Raw genomic sequence first — 18,708 nt, 5'->3', positions numbered from 1 at the left:
TATTATCACAGCCAATGTCATCAATATCATCACAGCCAATGTCACCAATATCATCACAGCCAATGTCACCAATATTATCACAACCAATGTCACCAATGTCACCAATATTATCACAACCAATGTCACCAATATCATCACAGCCAATGTCACCAATATCATCACAGCCAATGTCACCAATATTATCACAGCCAGTGTCACCAATATCATCACAGCCAATGTCAGCAATATCATCACAGCCAATGTCACCAATATCATCACAGCCAATGTCATCAATATCATCACAGCTAATGTCACCAATATCATCACAGCTAATGTCACCAATATCATCACAGCCAATGACACCAATATCATCACAGCCAATGTCACCAATATCATCCCAGCTAATGTCACCAATATCATCACAGCCAATGTCAGCAATATCATCACAGCCAATGACACCAATATCATCACAGCCAATGTCACCAATATCATCACAGCCAATGTCACCAATATCATCACAGCCAACGACACTAATATCATCACAGCCAATGTCACCAATATCATCACTGCCAATGTCACCAATATCATCACAGCCAATGTCATCAATATCATCACTGCCAATGTCACCAATATCATCACAGCCAATGTCACCAATATCATCACAGCCAATGTCACCAATATTATCAGGGCCAATGTCACCAATATCATCACAGCCAATGACACCAATATCATCACAGCCAATGTCACAATATTATTACAGCCAATGTCACCAATATTATCGTAGCCAATCTTATGATCACTGGATTTCCCACTTTTGACACATATGGTAAACATGCAATTTTATTTTAAAAAATTTTAAGAAGCTGCTCGCATGAGTTTGTGATCTGACAGCAGATTTCATAATCTTGGCAATTTTTTTGTGAATTGGGTAAATGATGTACAATGCTGCTCAGTGCTCACCATTATTTGCACCCTTCATTTTTTCATAGACTGTACAATATCTGCAGAAATAAATGGAAATGTACCAAAGTTATAGCCTCAGGATTTTTTAAATAGTGGTCCAAAGGAATACAACAATAAAACATTGTTTTTAAACTTTCATGTTGCAATTTCAAAGAAAAAACAGAATAAACAGCATGTGCAGCAATAAAGGCCCCCCTAATTAATACTTGTTTGCACATCCTTTGGCATTGCTGACAGCCTCCAAACGTTTCTTGTAGCCATCAATTATTATGGATCCTCCACCATGCTTAACTGTTGGTAAGGTGTTCTTTTCCTTATAAGCTTCATTGTGCCGTCTGTAAACAAGCTGTTGCCAAAAATCTTTATTTTTGTTTCATCTGTCCACAGAACATTTTCCCAGAAGGATTGTGGTTTGCCCATTAAGCTCTGCTTGGTTTAGTGTGCGGCGTATGGTACTTGTTGAAACCATGACCTAGACTGTTTCAGGTTGGCCTTCAGGTCTTTGGATGTTTGATGTGGTCTTTTTTCCACCATTCACACCAACCTTTGAAGACATCACTTGTCAATTTTCCTCTTTCCCTCACGTCTAGGGAGGTTCTTGACGATTCCATGCTTGGCAAACTTCTTAATAACATTGCACACTGTTGAAACTGGGATACCAAGGTCTTTGGAGATGGCCTTATACCCTTTGGAAGTCTTGTGTTTGCTAATGATAGCAGTTTTGCCGTCCTCAGACAGCTCCTTTGTCTTCACCATTGTGACAAAGTAACAGGGCCTACCATGTGGCTTTTTAAAACACTGAAGTCATCATTCATTGGCTAATTCATGACGCATGGGCACCGACAATAAATCACAGGATAATCTCTTTTGTGATTTACCACAGGCGAGTCAAAATGTGTTTCCATACTAAATTAATGTAAAGGTGCCAATTCCAGTGACTCAGCAAGGTGTCAGGTATTTAGGTTTTTCTATTTTCCCTCCCATTGTTTTTTGTTTTAAATTATTGTTTATCATTTGGTCTTTTGTATTTAACACGAGTCTCTATACAAAAAAACTTTCACTTGATTCATTTTTTTTCGGGAGATATTCCACATTATGTACTTAAACTATCATGGGTGCCAATAACTATGAGCAGGACTGTAAGCAAAAGTCTCTATCATTCAAAAGTTGACCAACCAAACTCCATCTATGAACACTTTCGGAGTCCTTTCAAAACGAATGCCTCCTATAAAACAATTTCCGCCCCCACTGCATGATAAAAGAAGGGTGTGGAGCAGTAATGGGGAGCTAATGCCCGTCCGGTTGAGCCCACTGCGTGGCCACTTTTAGATAGTCTCACGCGGTTGACTTTAAAGAGAAATAAATTAGACGGGTTTCGTAAGAGTCTTAACAAAACCGACAACTCAGAAGAGCCTCGCTGGCTTCAAATTAATCAGGCTGCTGCCCCGCTCCGATGCCGGACTCAAACATCATTAAAATATTTCCTGTTTCTGATCTCCTCATCCTTACAAACATGAAACAGAAGTGATATACGGTATAATATGAGCGAGCGTGCGCGGGAAACATAATGCCGGCCGGGCACCAGTGCCATATACCAGACTGGTTGGGAGTTTAATTAGGCCAGCGGGCTCAACTTTTATGTGAGAACTAATGAAAATGGGATGATCTGAAGGTTTCTGGGGAAAATAATTATCAGTCTTCTTTTATTATTATTATTTCATGGAAGCTTAAGTAAAGATCTCATTTCACAAAGGTTTTTTTCTTTCCAGCGGAAAATTAATTGAATGGCAGCAGATTTAATAATAAGTGATGTGTCTGATCTGGTGATGGAGCGAGGCACACAGGTGGATAAATTAGACTCCTGATAGGAATCCTCTTCTTTCTGCTTTTTATCCAGTTATCTTTTTGGTAGTAAGAAGAATGCCAGATACAGGAATGGCATCAGCACCCTGGCAAAGCTGGGTAAATCCCTGGACACAATACAAACGAGTGACCCATTGCCTTTCATGAACTGCAAAAAGTTAATTAAACTTCCCTACTGTATCCCAAATAGTGTGCCAGGTGTGCCACAGTTTGACAGGACTATTTATGCTATGGTGAGTTGGTCAACGAAGAAGAGTAGAAGAGTGGGGAATCACCGTGACTGCGACAAGTCCTGGACTAGAAGGAACACTAAGAAACATTTACATAGAAATCTTACTTTTCTCATATAAGAGTAAAAAAGTATGACTAAGCCTTGAATATGTGTGGAAGGAGGTGGTGATCTGTCTTCCAATCCTCCTTCCCGTGCTCAAGCATGTGAAGCAATAAGTGTGTGACGAGGGAAAAGGCTTGGCTAACTTTGTCTTAACAGAAAGCTTCTGCCATATCTTCTTTATCTTCTGTAGGTGAGCTCTATTCTAGTGCGAGGTAAACAGGCTCACTGGGCTTTATTTTTCCAATATGGACTATGGACATTGCCACAATGTCAACAAGTAGACAACGAACATCACTGCAATGCCCACAGGTAGAAAAATGACATTGCGACCACAAGTACGCCGCTGACATTACCATCTTGTTTGAAGCAAACCACAACCAGCACCATGCTGGCCACAAGTAGACTAATGACATCACCACGCTGGCTACAAGTAGACTAATGACATCACCACGCTGGCCACAAGTAGACTAATGACATCACCACGCTGGCCACAAGTAGACTAATGACATCACCACGCTGGCCAGAAGTAGACTAATGACATCACCACGCTGGCCACAAGTAGACTAATGACATCATCACGCTGGCCACAAGTAGACTAATGACATCATCACGCTGGCCACAAGTAGACTAATGACATCACCATGCTGGCCACAAGTAGACTAATGACATCACCATGCTGGCCACAAGTAGACTAATGACATCACCACGCTGGCCACAAGTAGACTAATGACATCATCACGCTGGCCACAAGTAGACTAATGACATCACCATGCTGGCCACAAGTAGACTAATGACATCATCACGCTGGCCACAAGTAGACTAATGACATCACCATGCTGGCCACAAGTAGACTAATGATATGACCATGCTGGCCACAAGTAGACTAATGACATCATCACGCTGGCCACAAGTAGACTAATGACATGACCATGCTGGCCACAAGTAGACTAATGACATCACCACGCTGGCCAAAAGTAGACTAATGACATCATCACGCTGGCCACAAGTAGACTAATGACATCATCACGCTGGCCACAAGTAGACTAATGACATCACCATGCTGGCCACAAGTAGACTAATGACATCACCATGCTGGCCACAAGTAGACTAATGACATCACCACGCTGGCCACAAGTAGACTAATGACATCATCATGCTGGCCACAAGTAGACTAATGACATCACCATGCTGGCCACAAGTAGACTAATGACATCATCACGCTGGCCACAAGTAGACTAATGACATCACCATGCTGGCCACAAGTAGACTAATGACATGACCATGCTGGCCACAAGTAGACTAATGACATCACCACGCTGGCCAAAAATAGACTAATGACATCACCACGCTGGCCACAAGTAGACTAATGACATCACCACACTGGCCACAAGTAGACTAATGACATCACCACACTGGCCACAAGTAGACTAATAACATCACCATGCTGGCCACAAGTAGACTAATGACATCACCACTCTGGTCACAAGTAGACTAATGACATCACCACACTGGCCACAAGTAGACTAATGACATCACCATGCTGGCCACAAGTAGACTAATGACATCACCACGCTGGCCACAAGTAGACTAATGACATGACCATGCTGGCCACAAGAAGACTAATGACATCACCATGCTGGCCACAAGTAGACTAATGACATCACCACACTGGCCACAAGTAGACTAATGACATGACCATGCTGGCCACAAGTAGACTAATGACATCACCACGCTGGCCACAAGAAGACTAATGACATCACCACACTGGCCACAAGTAGACTAATGACATCACCACGCTGGCCACAAGTAGACTAATGACATGACCATGCTGGCCACAAGTAGACTAATGACATCACCACGCTGGCCACAAGTAGACTAATGACATCACCACGCTGGCCACAAGTAGACTAATGACATCACCATGCTGGCGACAAGTAGACTAATAACATCACCATGCTGGCCACAAGTAGATTAATGACATCACCATGCTGGCCACAAGTAGACTAATGACATCACCATGCTGGACACAAATAGATCTATGATATTAACACATTGGCCACAAGTAGACTAATGAAATCACCACATTGCCTTTGCATAGACCTTTTGACATTACTGGTCAGAAGTATAGCACGGACATCACCACGCTTGCAAAAAAAAGACCATTGACATTAAAAATTGTCCATAAGTATGCCATTGGAATTATAACTTGGCCAAAAATAGACCACTGACAATACTCCAGTGGCAACAGGTTGACCATGGTCATCACCACATGACCAGAAATATAGCACATTATTATGCTGTCCACCATTAGACAAGGGACATTACATGCTAGCCACATGTAAGCTGTTGACATTACCACCTTGCCAGAGATGACCAATAACATCACCATCCTGCCTACAGGTGGATCATTGAGATTATCAACAGGCCACCAAGTGGAGCACTGACATCACCACTTGACTAGAAGCAGAAGTGACATCACCACTTGGCTAAAAGCAGAAGCAGAAGTGACATCACCACTTGGCTAGAAAGGGAAGTGACATCACGACTTGGCTAGAAGGAGAAGTGACATCACCAATTGGCTAGAAGCAGAAGCAGAAGGGACATCACAACTTGGCTAGAAAGGGAAGTGACATCATTTCTTGGCTAGAAAGGGAAGTGACATCACGACTTGGCTAGAAGCAGAAGGGACATCACAACTTGGCTAGAAAGGGAAGTGTCATCACGACTTGGCTAGAAGGAGAAGTGGCATCACTGCTTGGCTAGAAGCAGAAGTGACATCATCACTTGGCTAGAAAGGGATGTGACATCACCACTTGGATAGAGAGGGAAGTGACATCACCACTTGGCTAGAGAGGGAAGTGACATCACCACTTGGCTAGACCGGGAAGTGACATCACCACTTGGCTAGAAGGAGAAGTGACATCACCAATTGGCTAGAAGCAGAAGTGACATCATCACTTAGCTAGAATGACACCACTCAGTGGAGTGGAAGCCTTGCTGAACCTCAGTGAGATGGAGCCCGTTCGGCTTTTTCAGCCCTGCCTGAGCCTATGTTTGGTCTTGGTTCAAATCCTTTCTTCAACTTGATAAAGTCTGAATTTATCAAAATGTCCAGCTCACATTTCCGCTCCTTTCCCATCACCACAGATGACTTTTCAATATACATTGTTCTTAGGTAATCACCGGCGGGGGCTCAGTCGCGGCTCTTATGAATCCATCTCAAGCCTTGAAATATGACCAAGCACCACTGAGTTACCTTGAAATAATAATGCTAATAATTCACTCTCGTACAGAGGAGCCAGTGAACACAATTCTGTTCCGGGGAACTTCAAGGCCCCTGTGAGAGGAGGTTCTCAGCCAAATTGTGCAATACTTAAAGAAAAAATAATCTACTGCTTGGGTTTTTCTGTTTGTGAAACTCCAGGGAGACCTGCAAAAATTATACTAAAAATAAAGAGGAAGATGAAAGAAAAAAAATCACAACAATGTTATTACTCCCAACTGCAGAGAGAAGTGGGGGCTATGAACCGTACCGGATGTGCATTGCAGCTTATTCTATAGACGGAGCAAAGCCGACAAGAGGGTGCAGCCTCACTCCATACAAGTGTATGGAGAGCAAGGCAGAGCCCACTGGCCAGGGGAATGTATAACTCATACCTACCCTCCGGTCCAGGGTCTGAAACCGGCGAATCCCCGCAACGCACAGTGGGTGCTCTGGGGGGATTCATAAGACTGCAGTCACGCAGAGTCGGTTTTGACTGACAGCCCCTTTAAGGTTATTGCCGTTTCCATCTGCTGGAACACCTGGAGGTTGTGAACTAAGATTACATTGGGTGTGTATTTTACTGTACTTGTTAATAAAAAAACAGGAAAAAAAAGTGTGGGGTCCCCCTTAATTTTCATAATCAGCAAAGAGACGGCTGGGGGCTGATGTTAATATTCTGGGAAGGGACCAATAGCCCTAAAGGTTCCCAGGCTATTAATAAAAGCTCACAGCTGTTTGATTAGCGTTTACTGGCTAGTTTACAGGGGGACCCCAGAAAAAATTTATGTAAGTTCCCCCTATAAATACTAATCATCAAAGGCTAAACAGACAGCTGTGGACTGATATTAATAGCTTAGGAAGGGGCCATTAGGCCTACATGTTCCCTGGCTATTAATAACAGCTCACAGCTGTTTGGTTAGCATTTACAGACTAGTTTACAGGGGGTCCTCTCAATATGTTTAGAATAATAACCGCATGGAGAAACGTTACGGTTTGCCCTAAATTGTAACTTTAATGGAATCTAACTCTCCGAATGCGACAATCTCGTTTATCATCTCTCGGGGGAAGGCTTTAAATGTCACATTATCTAGCCAGACTGATGTTTTTAGGTCTTGTAATATGAATATTTTATGATAACTCATCAAAAACTTTCAACGTTTTGCATTAAAGGGGTTGATTGGCAACAGATGACTTTTATGAATCATTAATTAGGCAGGTCATAAAAATTGACAAGGTGGTGGTCAAACCCCTGTTACTCCACCATTAACAAAAATGACAGACCCTATATCTCTCAGGACAAACATGTGGTGTCCCTCTACCAAGGTGGATAAAAGTGACTGGCACAGCTAAGAGTGCAATCGTTCCCATTCACCTCCATAGAGTTGAGCCGAAAATGCTTATGGTGCTCTCTGGCCGAACATGTGCATTTAGGTCATATTAGTGTTGACACTAATTTCGGTTCGGAGATGTCAGATCTCTATCTAATTGAATTTTTTAATTTATTGTGAACTGTGAATTTTCAGACAACCACTTTAAAATTAAAATTATATACACATACATATACAGTATACATACATGCAGCGGGTGAAATAAGTATTGAACATGTCAACAATTTTCTAGGTAAATCTATTTCTAAAGGTGCTATTGACATGAAATTCTCACCAAATGTCTGTAACAACCCATCAAATGCAGGTAAAGAAATCAAGCCATAGATGTGCATAAATTAAGTTATGTGTAATAATGAAAAATGGACAACTCCTCTGATAATTCCTTTCACTCCTCTGTTTGAAATTTTGTGGGGGGGCACCTGGTCGTGCACCATTTTTTGGTGAAATGATGTTGTTTCTGTTTCTAGATTATGGCCCCAGCAGTGCTCACTGGAACCTTCAATTGTTTATAAATTCTTCTGTAACCAATGCCATCAGTATGATTTGCAACAATAAGGTTGTGACGGTCTTGAGACAGCTCACTGGTTTTCCACACTTTTTTATAGGCCACCAGTTGAACCAGCTGATATTATTTGTCACTAAGTGTCAGGATTGCTTTCTAATTACTGATAGATTTCAGCTGGTGGCCATATATGTATATACTGTATATAATTTTAAAGTGGTTGTCTGAGAATTCACGGGTCACAATAGATTAAAAAATTCAATTACATAGAGATCTAACGTCTCCAAACTAAAATTAGTGTCACCACTAATACGACCTACGAGCCACATGTTCGGCCAGAGAGCACCGCGAGTATCCTTGGCTCAACTCTATGGAGGTGAATGGGAACGATTGAACTCTTGGCTGCGCAGTCACTTTCATCCACCTTTTGGTAGAAGAAGGACACCACATATTTGTCCCGAGAGATATAGGGTCTGTCATTTTTGGGAACGGTGGAGTGACGGGTTTGACCACCACCTTGTTAACTTTTATGACCTGCCTAATTGACGAGTCATAAAAATCATTTGTTGCCAATCAACCCCTTTAATGCAAAAACCTAATTTTTTGATGAGTTATTGTAAAATATTCATATTACAAGACCTAAAAACATCAGTCCGGCTGGATAATGTGACATTTAAAGTCTTCTCCCGAGAGATGATAAATGAGATTGTCGCATTCGGAGAGTTAGATTCCATTAAAGTTACAATTTAGGGCAAAACGTAACTTTTCTCCGTGTGCTTATTATTCTAAACATAATGAGAGGACCCTGACCGGCCAGAAACTTTCCACAGAAAGTCTTTTTGTTCATCTCCTGCCCATTAAATATTAATCCCAAATCAGCAGATTACATTTTAGATTAGATTAAATTTCATTTCAATTTGATCCGTAGCGGAGAAAGAATCACTGGGGTTTTATTAGAAAAGCTGAACGGGAAAAAAGTTAAAAAAGTTACGAAATAGATTCTCCAAGCACGAGCCCCACGTAATAAATGTAGATGGGAATCCAATACTTTAGACAGATGATACTTTCCGGTGTATTCCTAAATGACAGATCTCTCATGGAGTTTCCGTGTCAAAATGTTTGGACCAAGTGAGTTTCTCTCTTTGAAAACCTCCATATTGGTGATTTTAACCTGAAAATTGAGGGAGCGACATACCGTACATTTTCTTTTTTTTGATGGGTAAGGATTTAATCGGTCCACCCCTGTTTGATTTTCTAGTTGGGGGTCCCAGACAGCCAACTCTTTTTGGCCAAGTTGACAGGCATGTTAATTTGAGGGTCACAAGTTAGATGCACAACAGGACTTAATCAGAGTCTGTAGAGGCTCATGGGCCACTCCCAGGAGTAGGTGGACGCCTGAGGGCCACGTATCTTTGTAGCCAAGTTGACAGTAATGTGAGGATCACGAGTAATGATGGCCAGTGGGGCTTAATCCCATTTGTCAGGGCTCAAGGGCCACTTTCAGTTATATATAGACCCCAGGAGGCCCTGTATCATATCGCCCCTTTTTGGCTTGGTTTACAGGTTTGTTATTGTGAGGATCAAAAGTAATATTTGCCAAAAGGACGTAACCACAGTATTTGGTGCGGCATGGGCCAGTTCCAGGTGTGTGGTATACAGGTGCCTTTTGGTAAAGTGGAGATTATAACGATGTGTGAACTGCAAATTATGAGATCCGGAGAATATAAGCAAGATTTTATTCACTTTTTATTTTTTTTTTATTTTTTTTTATTTTAAGGTTTTATTTTATTTTATTCACACCAACGCGTTTTGGTGTTTTTCTCAAGGTGGAAAAAAAAAATTGCACCCTATATATTAGTGCTTTGTTCATCCACTTCTCATTAGCCAAATTGCCAGACAAGTAAATATGGAGATTAAGATTAATAATACCATGAATTTAATCCGAAATCTTGGAGACACATGGAGCAGTTCCAGATGTATCTGAACCTCTTGGTGCTATGGCACATCTCCTTGGCAAAATTGATAGGCATGCTAATTGTGAGGATCAAAAGTAATATTGCCCAAAAATATTAAATCACAGTCTCCCGAGGCTCATGGGCCAGTTCCAGGTCTAGGCAAACCATTGGATGTCCTATTTATTACAGTTGGCAATGCAATTGTGATTGCCCATGGCCGTGATGGTGCTGGCACCTGGTGCTCAAACTAGTCTTGTCATTGGACAAAAAATATTTTTGCCGGAAAGAGGGAAATGCGGTAATACCTTCCAAAACGGAGCCTGAAAAATAGTGTCTTCAGCCAGCGCCATTTGGGTCAAGCAGCTTCCACATCTTTGGATGGTGGAAGACTCTAAACAGCAGAGGTCCCGTAGTAATTACACTTTTTTGCCTAAGTAATACTTCAACTATCATGATAACAACTTCCGGCCCATTTATGGCCAGAGTGGGAGAAACCCGCTCAAAAATGATGAACAAATAGCCACAATAAAGATTGCCCATACCTTGAACAATCAGAAAAACCTGGGATGTCCTGGTGTGATGCAGCGTCTGGACTGAGCAGGTATAAGGTCCCTCATCATAGACGTCCACTTTCTGGATGCGGAGACTATATTCGAGAACGCTTCTCTTGTCTAGTTCTACCCGGGGGTCAAGAGACCATTTGTCCTGTCCAGCAAAAATAATGCCTGAGCGGTTCAACCATGCCACTTTGGAGCTCTTGTCTTCTATGAAGCATCTGGTGGAAAAAATAGAAACAAGATATATTGTAATGTAACATCGAAAAGGTCATATAAAGAGTATAATAATCATTATATCCTTCATATATTTAATTAATTCTCATCATCTTCCTGTGGTTTGAGATTACTGGGATTCAAACGTAAGACCTGTGGCATGGAAGGCAGAAACTCTAACAGTGAACCACAGCCTCCACCGTTATGTTTGAGTGACTTTTATCTACCTAAAATCCTCAATCTTTCTTTTTGGCAGCATCATTTTGTGGTATATAAATACATTTATCTTTAAATGCCTGTAAAATATGAGAGAAAAAAAAAGCTGAAAAGCCATAATTTTTTTGTCCATAAGGCTGCTAAAGAATAATGGCGCCAAAAACGATTACAATAATGGCACTTATACAATAGAATTTTTAAAATAAATATCACAAATCAGTAAAGAACGTGGACATATTTGGCATCCCTGTAATTGAAACCACCTGTACAACACTAATGCCTTTCACCTATTAGATCACATGGTAAAGCATAGTCAATGAGAAGTAACAATAGCCAGTATAAAAGCCAAGGCAGGAAATGCAGCTTCCATTTTAGGATGAATCTGGATAAGAAGAGGACATCACTGCTCAGCAGAAGAGATAGGAAAAAAAGACAATAAAAATTACAGATGTCACTGTGTAACAGGACAGGAATTAAGAATGGTGACCATCCATTTACCTATACCTGTATATGTTCAGGTCATTTTCACATTATTAAGGCCCTGTTTGTGTTAAAGGGCTTGAAAAGGTTTGGATACAGGTCTAGGAGACCTCAGAGTGCTACAAACATGTTTTCTGGACAGTTGGAGGCTTTGACATCGAATTGAAATTTTGGGAAAAATTTGATGAAGGTGGTGAATTTGAATTTCTAAAGATTCGCTCATCCTTATTTAAAAAGATTCATTTTATTTTATTTTATGTTAACTTGATGAATGAACACTCTGTAGTTAGACCAATCTTGTGCAAGCCTAAATAGGTCCCCCAGGGTCTTCTCTGCCAGTATCTTGATTGCATCAAGCCATTGGGTTGCCGGTCTTCCTCTTCACCTTGTTCCTTCTATTCTTACGACCATGATGTCCTTTCTTCTAGTTATATAATTTAAAGGGATTTTCCAGTTTTTGAAAACTCTTTTCCCTCCTTGGGTCCGGCACTAAGTCTCCACCATTGTTTCCGGTCTGTGGTATTTTCCGTAATGTCACAACGCTGCAGCCAATAACTCAGCTCAGCGGTTCTGCCTGAGTTGGCAGCAGGAGCTTCTAAGCTCACCGATAGCTTACAGTGCTGTCAACATGACATCAGCACTGCAGACAATAACAAAGACCAGAGACTTAGCGCTGGACCTGGGAGAAAGTTGTAAAGCACAGTTTGTTTTTCAAAAGCAGAGAACCACTTTGATACATTTATACATTCCCTGCCTCAGCTTTTATACTGGCTATGGAAGTCTGTGCTGATTGGCTGTACTACACCATGTGATGTGATAACTGCAAGGCATTATGGCGAATCCCATGAGGTCATGTGAGCCTTCTCTGGCTGCTGAAAATTGTTTGAATTTGTCGGGTCCACCTATTTTTCCTAAAATTCAACACTAGTTTGATTGGCATCTAATCGATTCACTCATCTCTAGTGACGTCAAATAATTAGCGCTGACATTTTATATTAATGCTGTCTCTGCTGTGAAAAACATTTCTATAATTGCTGGAAAATCACATACAAAAGACCAAAAAACTGCAGAATACGTCTCGGTATAACGAAGTATAAATGCCCCCTCCCCCGCCAGCAGCGGCAGCTCATGGACCTTCTCCACAGGATGCACTTAGCGCATCACTCCCAGTGCCCACCATTGATGAACAGCACATAATTATGTGGCCGCGGTGACTAGACAATGGAGGACACCGCAACCATTACAGAGGGAGTCGTCTATACCAGCGCTCCTGCCCTGATGGACGCCTGTTATTTTTATTCATGTCACATTGAGATAAAATGGTTATTATATGAAAACTCATCTCCTGCCACGACCAGAGGTTTACAAATATTCCATTGTGTGACTGTCATCTAATGATCTGTGACATCACAGGTGGGTTATCTACAGGTGCGCTGCGGTGACATCATCAGAAGCGTCATACAAATAAGCTGTGACATCATCAGAGGCATCATACAGGTCAGCTGCAGTGACATCATCAGAGGCGTCATACAAATAAGCTGTGACATCATCAGAGGGGTCATACAGATAAGCTGTGACATCATCAGAGTCGTCATGCAGGTCAGCTGCAGTGACATCACAATTGAGTTTCAGTCTTCTGAGCTTCTACAATATCCAAACTGTTATTCAGTTCTATAATCTTTGACGTCACAAGTAGGTACTAGTGACATAAGCAGCTGTGACATCATTGTGGTATACCAAGAGTTTGGTCAGGCACTGTGACATCATAAGTTAATTACTTTCAAGTAAGCTGTTGTGACATCACAACTTGTAAAAGGCTACAGTGATTGCCGTCTATATCTCACAATTACTGCTGGACTAATACAGGGATTAAGAGTTTTCTAGAAAGGCCTGTATAGAGTGCTCTATATCTAACTCCTCAATGTTATCAAAATCCTTCAAAGGGGTTATTGGTCCTACGAGAAGGCTTGCAGGATGTAGTAGAAGGGGTAGGACCTAACAAAGGAGGTGTATGATCTAATGGAATTGGTAGAGCCTAAACTAGGGGGTTTAGGACCTAAAAAAAGAGGTGTACAACCCAATAGAAGGGGTGGTAGACCTTTAGATTGAGTGTAGGACCTAACAGAAAGGGCATAGGAGCTAAGAAAAGTGATGTTGGAACTAAGAAAAATGGATATAAAACCTTATTAAAAGGGTTTAGGAATTAACAGAAGAGGAGTAGGATCTAATATAAGGAATGTAGGACCTAACAGAAAAAGAGTAGGACCAAACAGAAGAGGAGTAGGACCTAACATAAGGGGTGTAGGACCAAACAGAAGAGGAGTAGGACCTAACATAAGGAGTGTAGGACCAAACAGAAGAGGAGTAGGACCTAATGGTGTAAGACCTAACAAAAGAGGAGTATAACCTAACAGAAGAGGAGTATAACCTAACAGAAGAGGAGTATAACCTAACAGAAGAGGAGTAGGACCTAACATAAGGGGTGTAGGACCTAACATAAGGAGTGTAGGACCTAACAGAAGAGGAGTAGGACCTAATGGTGTAAGACCTAACAAAAGAGGAGTAGTACCTAACAGAAGAGTAGGACCTAATAGAGGACATATTGGACGCAGAGGCATAAGACTTAACAAAAGTGTGTAGGAGCTAAGAGAAGTGATATCTGAACTAAGAAAAACAGTCATAAAAAGGGTTTACAACTTAACAGAAGACATATAGGACCTAACAAGGGGAGTATAGGACCTAACAGACGTGGAGTAGGAACTAACAGGGTGTATAAGACTTAACAGAAGTGATGTAGGACCTAACAGAAGAGAAGTACCTAACAGAGAGTGCATATGACTTAACAGAAGTGATGTAGAACCTAAAAGAAGAGGAGTAGTACCTAATAGAATGGATGTAGGACCTAGCAGAAAAGATGTAGGCTCTGATGGAAGTTTAGGACCAAACAGAAGTGATTTATGACTTAACAGAAGTGTAGGACCTAACAGAAGGGGTGTAAGACATAAGAGAGGGGGTATAGGAACACAGAGAATCTGTGTAGGACTTAAAAAAGGGATGTGAAATCTAATAGATTGGATGTAGGACCTAACAGAAAGGGTGTAGGATCTAGCAGAAAAGGTGTAGAGCCTAACAGAAGTGGTGCAGTCTAGAGGGACAATGTTACTCCTAGGCTAGTCCCATAGACTAGATCTATTGAAAGAAGAATGGAGCCAGCCTTAGCTGAACCCCAAGAAGCGCACGTCCAGCTCCAGGGCTGTCACAATGGATGTAATGCATTGCTTAGAGTCAGGTGTACATTGTATCCTTTCCTATCTATGGATTCTATATTCTCTATGTCTCCATAGTAACTTTATCCATATTCTAAATGTAAACCAAGATATGAAAAACATCATAGAAAGGCTGCAAAATGAGAAAACCTTCCATCTCACAAGATAATTGGGCATCATTAGGATCTCAAGGACACAGACAAGGTGACGCCCTTCCCCCACAAGTGCTGCACTTTACACCTCCCGATAATAAATAAATGAGTTGATGGCGACTTGTTCTTCCATCTACAGAACGTTCCGGGGAAGCTTGTTACTTTAATTACTATGGTGGATTCAGAGCGTCTGCCCCAGAACAGACAAGACACTGACAGATCGCCCATGAGGAAACCATAAATCACCGTCTCCCCACATCACAAGAGCGGGGATTTTTTTCTCTTTGCTGCTCGACTTGTTCTCTTTTTCTTGTGTTGTTCTTGTTGGATGGGGCCATTGTCTGGATTAATTTCTGGCTGTTTTGCGCTTGTAATATTTTATGTTGAGTCTATCTGATGTTCTCGCTGCCTTTCCATCACTTGCACTCGTCTTGTTAATTCTGAAGAAAGTGAAGCCGGAGCCGAGCGCCTTCTATAGATAATATCCGCATCAATATTTCTGCTACTCAAGCAGAGCGGCTCGCCGACAGAAAAGTAATTGTTATCTTTTCAGTAAACTCAGCAGAGGAAAAGTGCGGAAAAAAAAGAAAGAAAATGCTGAGAATTAGAAAAAAGGGGGTTCAGGTGAACTCCAGGGAAGGTGACGGAAAGAAGGGCACCAGGTAAGAAATCTGCTTATGCCACCTTTGGGACCTGTGCCGCAACAAACCCTCTATGGAGAAATGATCCAGAATGTGTAGGAAGATACCAGAGAAAGGGAAGATCTCTTGGAACCCAGAAGAATTTGTAAATCCTTCGAACCCCATCTTAAAAAGCAGCCAAAGATTTGAGGTCAACCACTGAGTTCCTGTAGTACCCTTTGTCATGGGTGTGTCAGGTGTGACAGACAGTCGCTCTGGAGCCAACTGCAGAAGGTCTCTGTGCTTGGCATTGCAGACACCTTCTTGATCCTCTCATCTCTTTGGTATTGTTGTATCCTTCTTCCTTTAGGACCCAGCAGCTACCTCCACCTTCTGCTGCTGATTGACACACCCTTGCTTGGTAGTTAAATCCTCTCAGTTTCTCCAGAGAGTCGCCGGTGATAGTTCTATGTACCTCTGTGTTGGCTTGGAGCACTAATCTCATCTTGTGTGACATTTTTCTAGAAAACTATTGTTGCCACGTTGGGCGCCATTCACATGGCCCTATTCACAGACATTTTAGAGCTCGATGGTCATTACATGACTTGAGATATGAGGGTCCCCATACTGAGCTGTGTATACACTACCCATATCAATAATGTCTACTAGGGAACTAGAAAATGCTGAGCCTCCTTAGCCAAGTGTCACTGAAGGGGCTTTCTCATCAAGATACATCTGCATGTGACCACATATGACATATCAATGTCTCTCGCTCAGGACCCCGCGTTATGAGCCTGAGGAGTAATTTTGAGCTGAAGAATAAGTAATGATTTGTCTGAAGACACATTGAGATCGGCTGATTGCCCCATTGTCTCCAATGACGGAAACCCAATGGACACAATTATGGTCAACGAGGTTCATTGGGCGCCATTGATGTCTGGCATGTGACAAAATAACCACTGCCATCATTTTTTGTTTTGTTCTGCTCCTAATGGAAAACAAATGATAAGACTGCCTTTGAACTAAACGCTACAAATGTTGCCCAAATGATACATTTTAAGAATCTTTTCCCACTTTTTTGGTTGGCTCTTCACTTTCAACCAGTTTTTGCATCAAACATTTTTGTTTCAATGTAGTATAACTTAAATGAACTGTTGACAGGTTTTTGCTATGTAATCCTATAACAGCATGACTTATAGACAGAGAGCCTGATTCCTGTGATGTGTTTCCTGAGTGAAGCAGTTATGATAGAATCAGAGTTTTTTCTGTTGTAGATCTAGCAGAGCTCAGATGTTGTGTAATCCCGCCATCACCACAGCTTTCTGTGTACATTGTATAATGAGAGAAAACTGCTAATCAGTGGCGGTGGAGTGGTTGGACTCGGAGGCAAGAGGCACTTAGTCTTGCAGTGATAATCTCCAGCTGATAAAACACTGATTCTACTAAAACAGCAAAACACCCCAGTAAGTGACACTTATGGTCTCTGCTCCTACATTATGCTGCTCTCAGATTACATAAACCTGCACAGAGTCCCTTGAAGTCATCCTCCTTCCCGCAAGCCCGTGCCCTTTTCTTAAAGCCAAACATAAAATAAATTAAGCACAAAGTATAGACATCAGTTTTGCATTTAGCTTAACAAATCTGACCCCAAAGTCTCTGACCTTACACTTATGAAGCAATGAGTAACACTCCATCTGCACGACCAGGACCCAGTTCTGGGGTGCAGATAGTGGACAGTACATTTTGCATTATTCTGCACGGATCCGCAATCTTAATGAGATTAATTAAGGTGCATTTCCCCTTTAAGTGATCGTTAACATTTTTTAGATTCTTTGTATCATATTGGAACTTTTTAATTCCAGAATGTATGCAGCAGATTTCAGCTTCTCTTGTAGGAAAATGTTACAGAGTCACCAAAAAAAAAAAAAGTTTGTAGGCAGCGAAATGTGAAATCCTCCGAGACTGCCATTAGCATTAAACTATTAAACAGCGGGGTCACGCCGGCCAAATATGTTTCCCCATGTTGCCATGGAGAGGAGACCGTAAAGCCTTTCTAACTTGGTAACATTGTGGATGCAGAAGCCCCCAACCCAGTCCCAGGCGCCCCTTCTACTTGATGACTGTACAACGCTCACATTTTAGGTCCCACCCGCTGAGCACTAAAAAGCAAAGTGAATATTTTAGGTTTTCTGCGGATCGGCCCTGTGCACTCTACAAAATACAGAGCAGCGTGTCTTTTCTAAGTGGGCGACCTGGGTCACCTAATAAATATTTATACTGCAAAATTACATTAATAATCCCCAGCGGTAAAATGGCCGTATGGTGAAATAATGGAAAAAGCTGAAAGTGGAGCAAGAAAAAAATCTGTAACTGCAGGAAAAAGGCAACAACGACCAAAGCACCGAAAGCCGAGATCGCCAGAAATGTCTAAAGGCGGCCGGCGTCATCCAACGTCTGATCCGTAAAACTGATGACAATAGTTCCAGTATTATAATAGGTATATTCTTGTACATAGGGGGCAGTATTATAGTAGTTATATTCTTGCACATAGGAGCAGTATTATAGTAGTTATATTCTTGTACATAGGGGCAGTATTATAGTAGTTATATTCTTGTATATAGGGGCAGTATTATAGTAGTTATATTCTTGTACATAGGGGGCAGTATTATAGTAGTTATATTCTTATACATAGGGGGCAGTAATATAGTAGTTATATTCTTGTACATAGGAGCAGTATTATAGTAGTTATATTCTTGTGCATAGGGGGCAGTATTATAGTAGTTATATTCTTGTACATAGGAGGCAGTATTATAGTAGTTATATTCTTGTACATAGGAGCAATATTATAGTAGTTATATTCCTGTACATAGGGGGCAGTATTATAGTAGTTATATTCTTGTACATAGGAGCAGTATTATAGTAGTTATATTCTTGTACATAGGGGACAGTATTATA

The 18,708-nt window shown here is 41.4% G+C and overlaps 1 protein-coding gene across 2 annotated transcripts in view; it reads right to left on the bottom strand.

The window, feature by feature from the left end:
* LSAMP (limbic system associated membrane protein) overlaps nucleotides 1-18,708 on the bottom strand; it is a 1,076,006-nt gene that overhangs the window by 595,859 nt on the left and 461,439 nt on the right. For both annotated transcript variants that reach the window (XM_073668587.1, XM_073668588.1), the window contains exon 2: nucleotides 10,792-11,024. In XM_073668587.1, the coding sequence (XP_073524688.1) occupies nucleotides 10,792-11,024 (233 nt within the window). The remainder of the gene's footprint in view (nucleotides 1-10,791; nucleotides 11,025-18,708) is intronic.

This window comes from Phyllobates terribilis, unplaced genomic scaffold, assembly GCF_046119375.1.
Source record: "Phyllobates terribilis strain yellow unplaced genomic scaffold, ASM4611937v1 Scaffold_2__4_contigs__length_985480577, whole genome shotgun sequence".
NCBI classification, from domain to species: domain Eukaryota; kingdom Metazoa; phylum Chordata; class Amphibia; order Anura; family Dendrobatidae; genus Phyllobates; species Phyllobates terribilis.
This window is presented reverse-complemented; position numbering and strand designations above follow the sequence as displayed.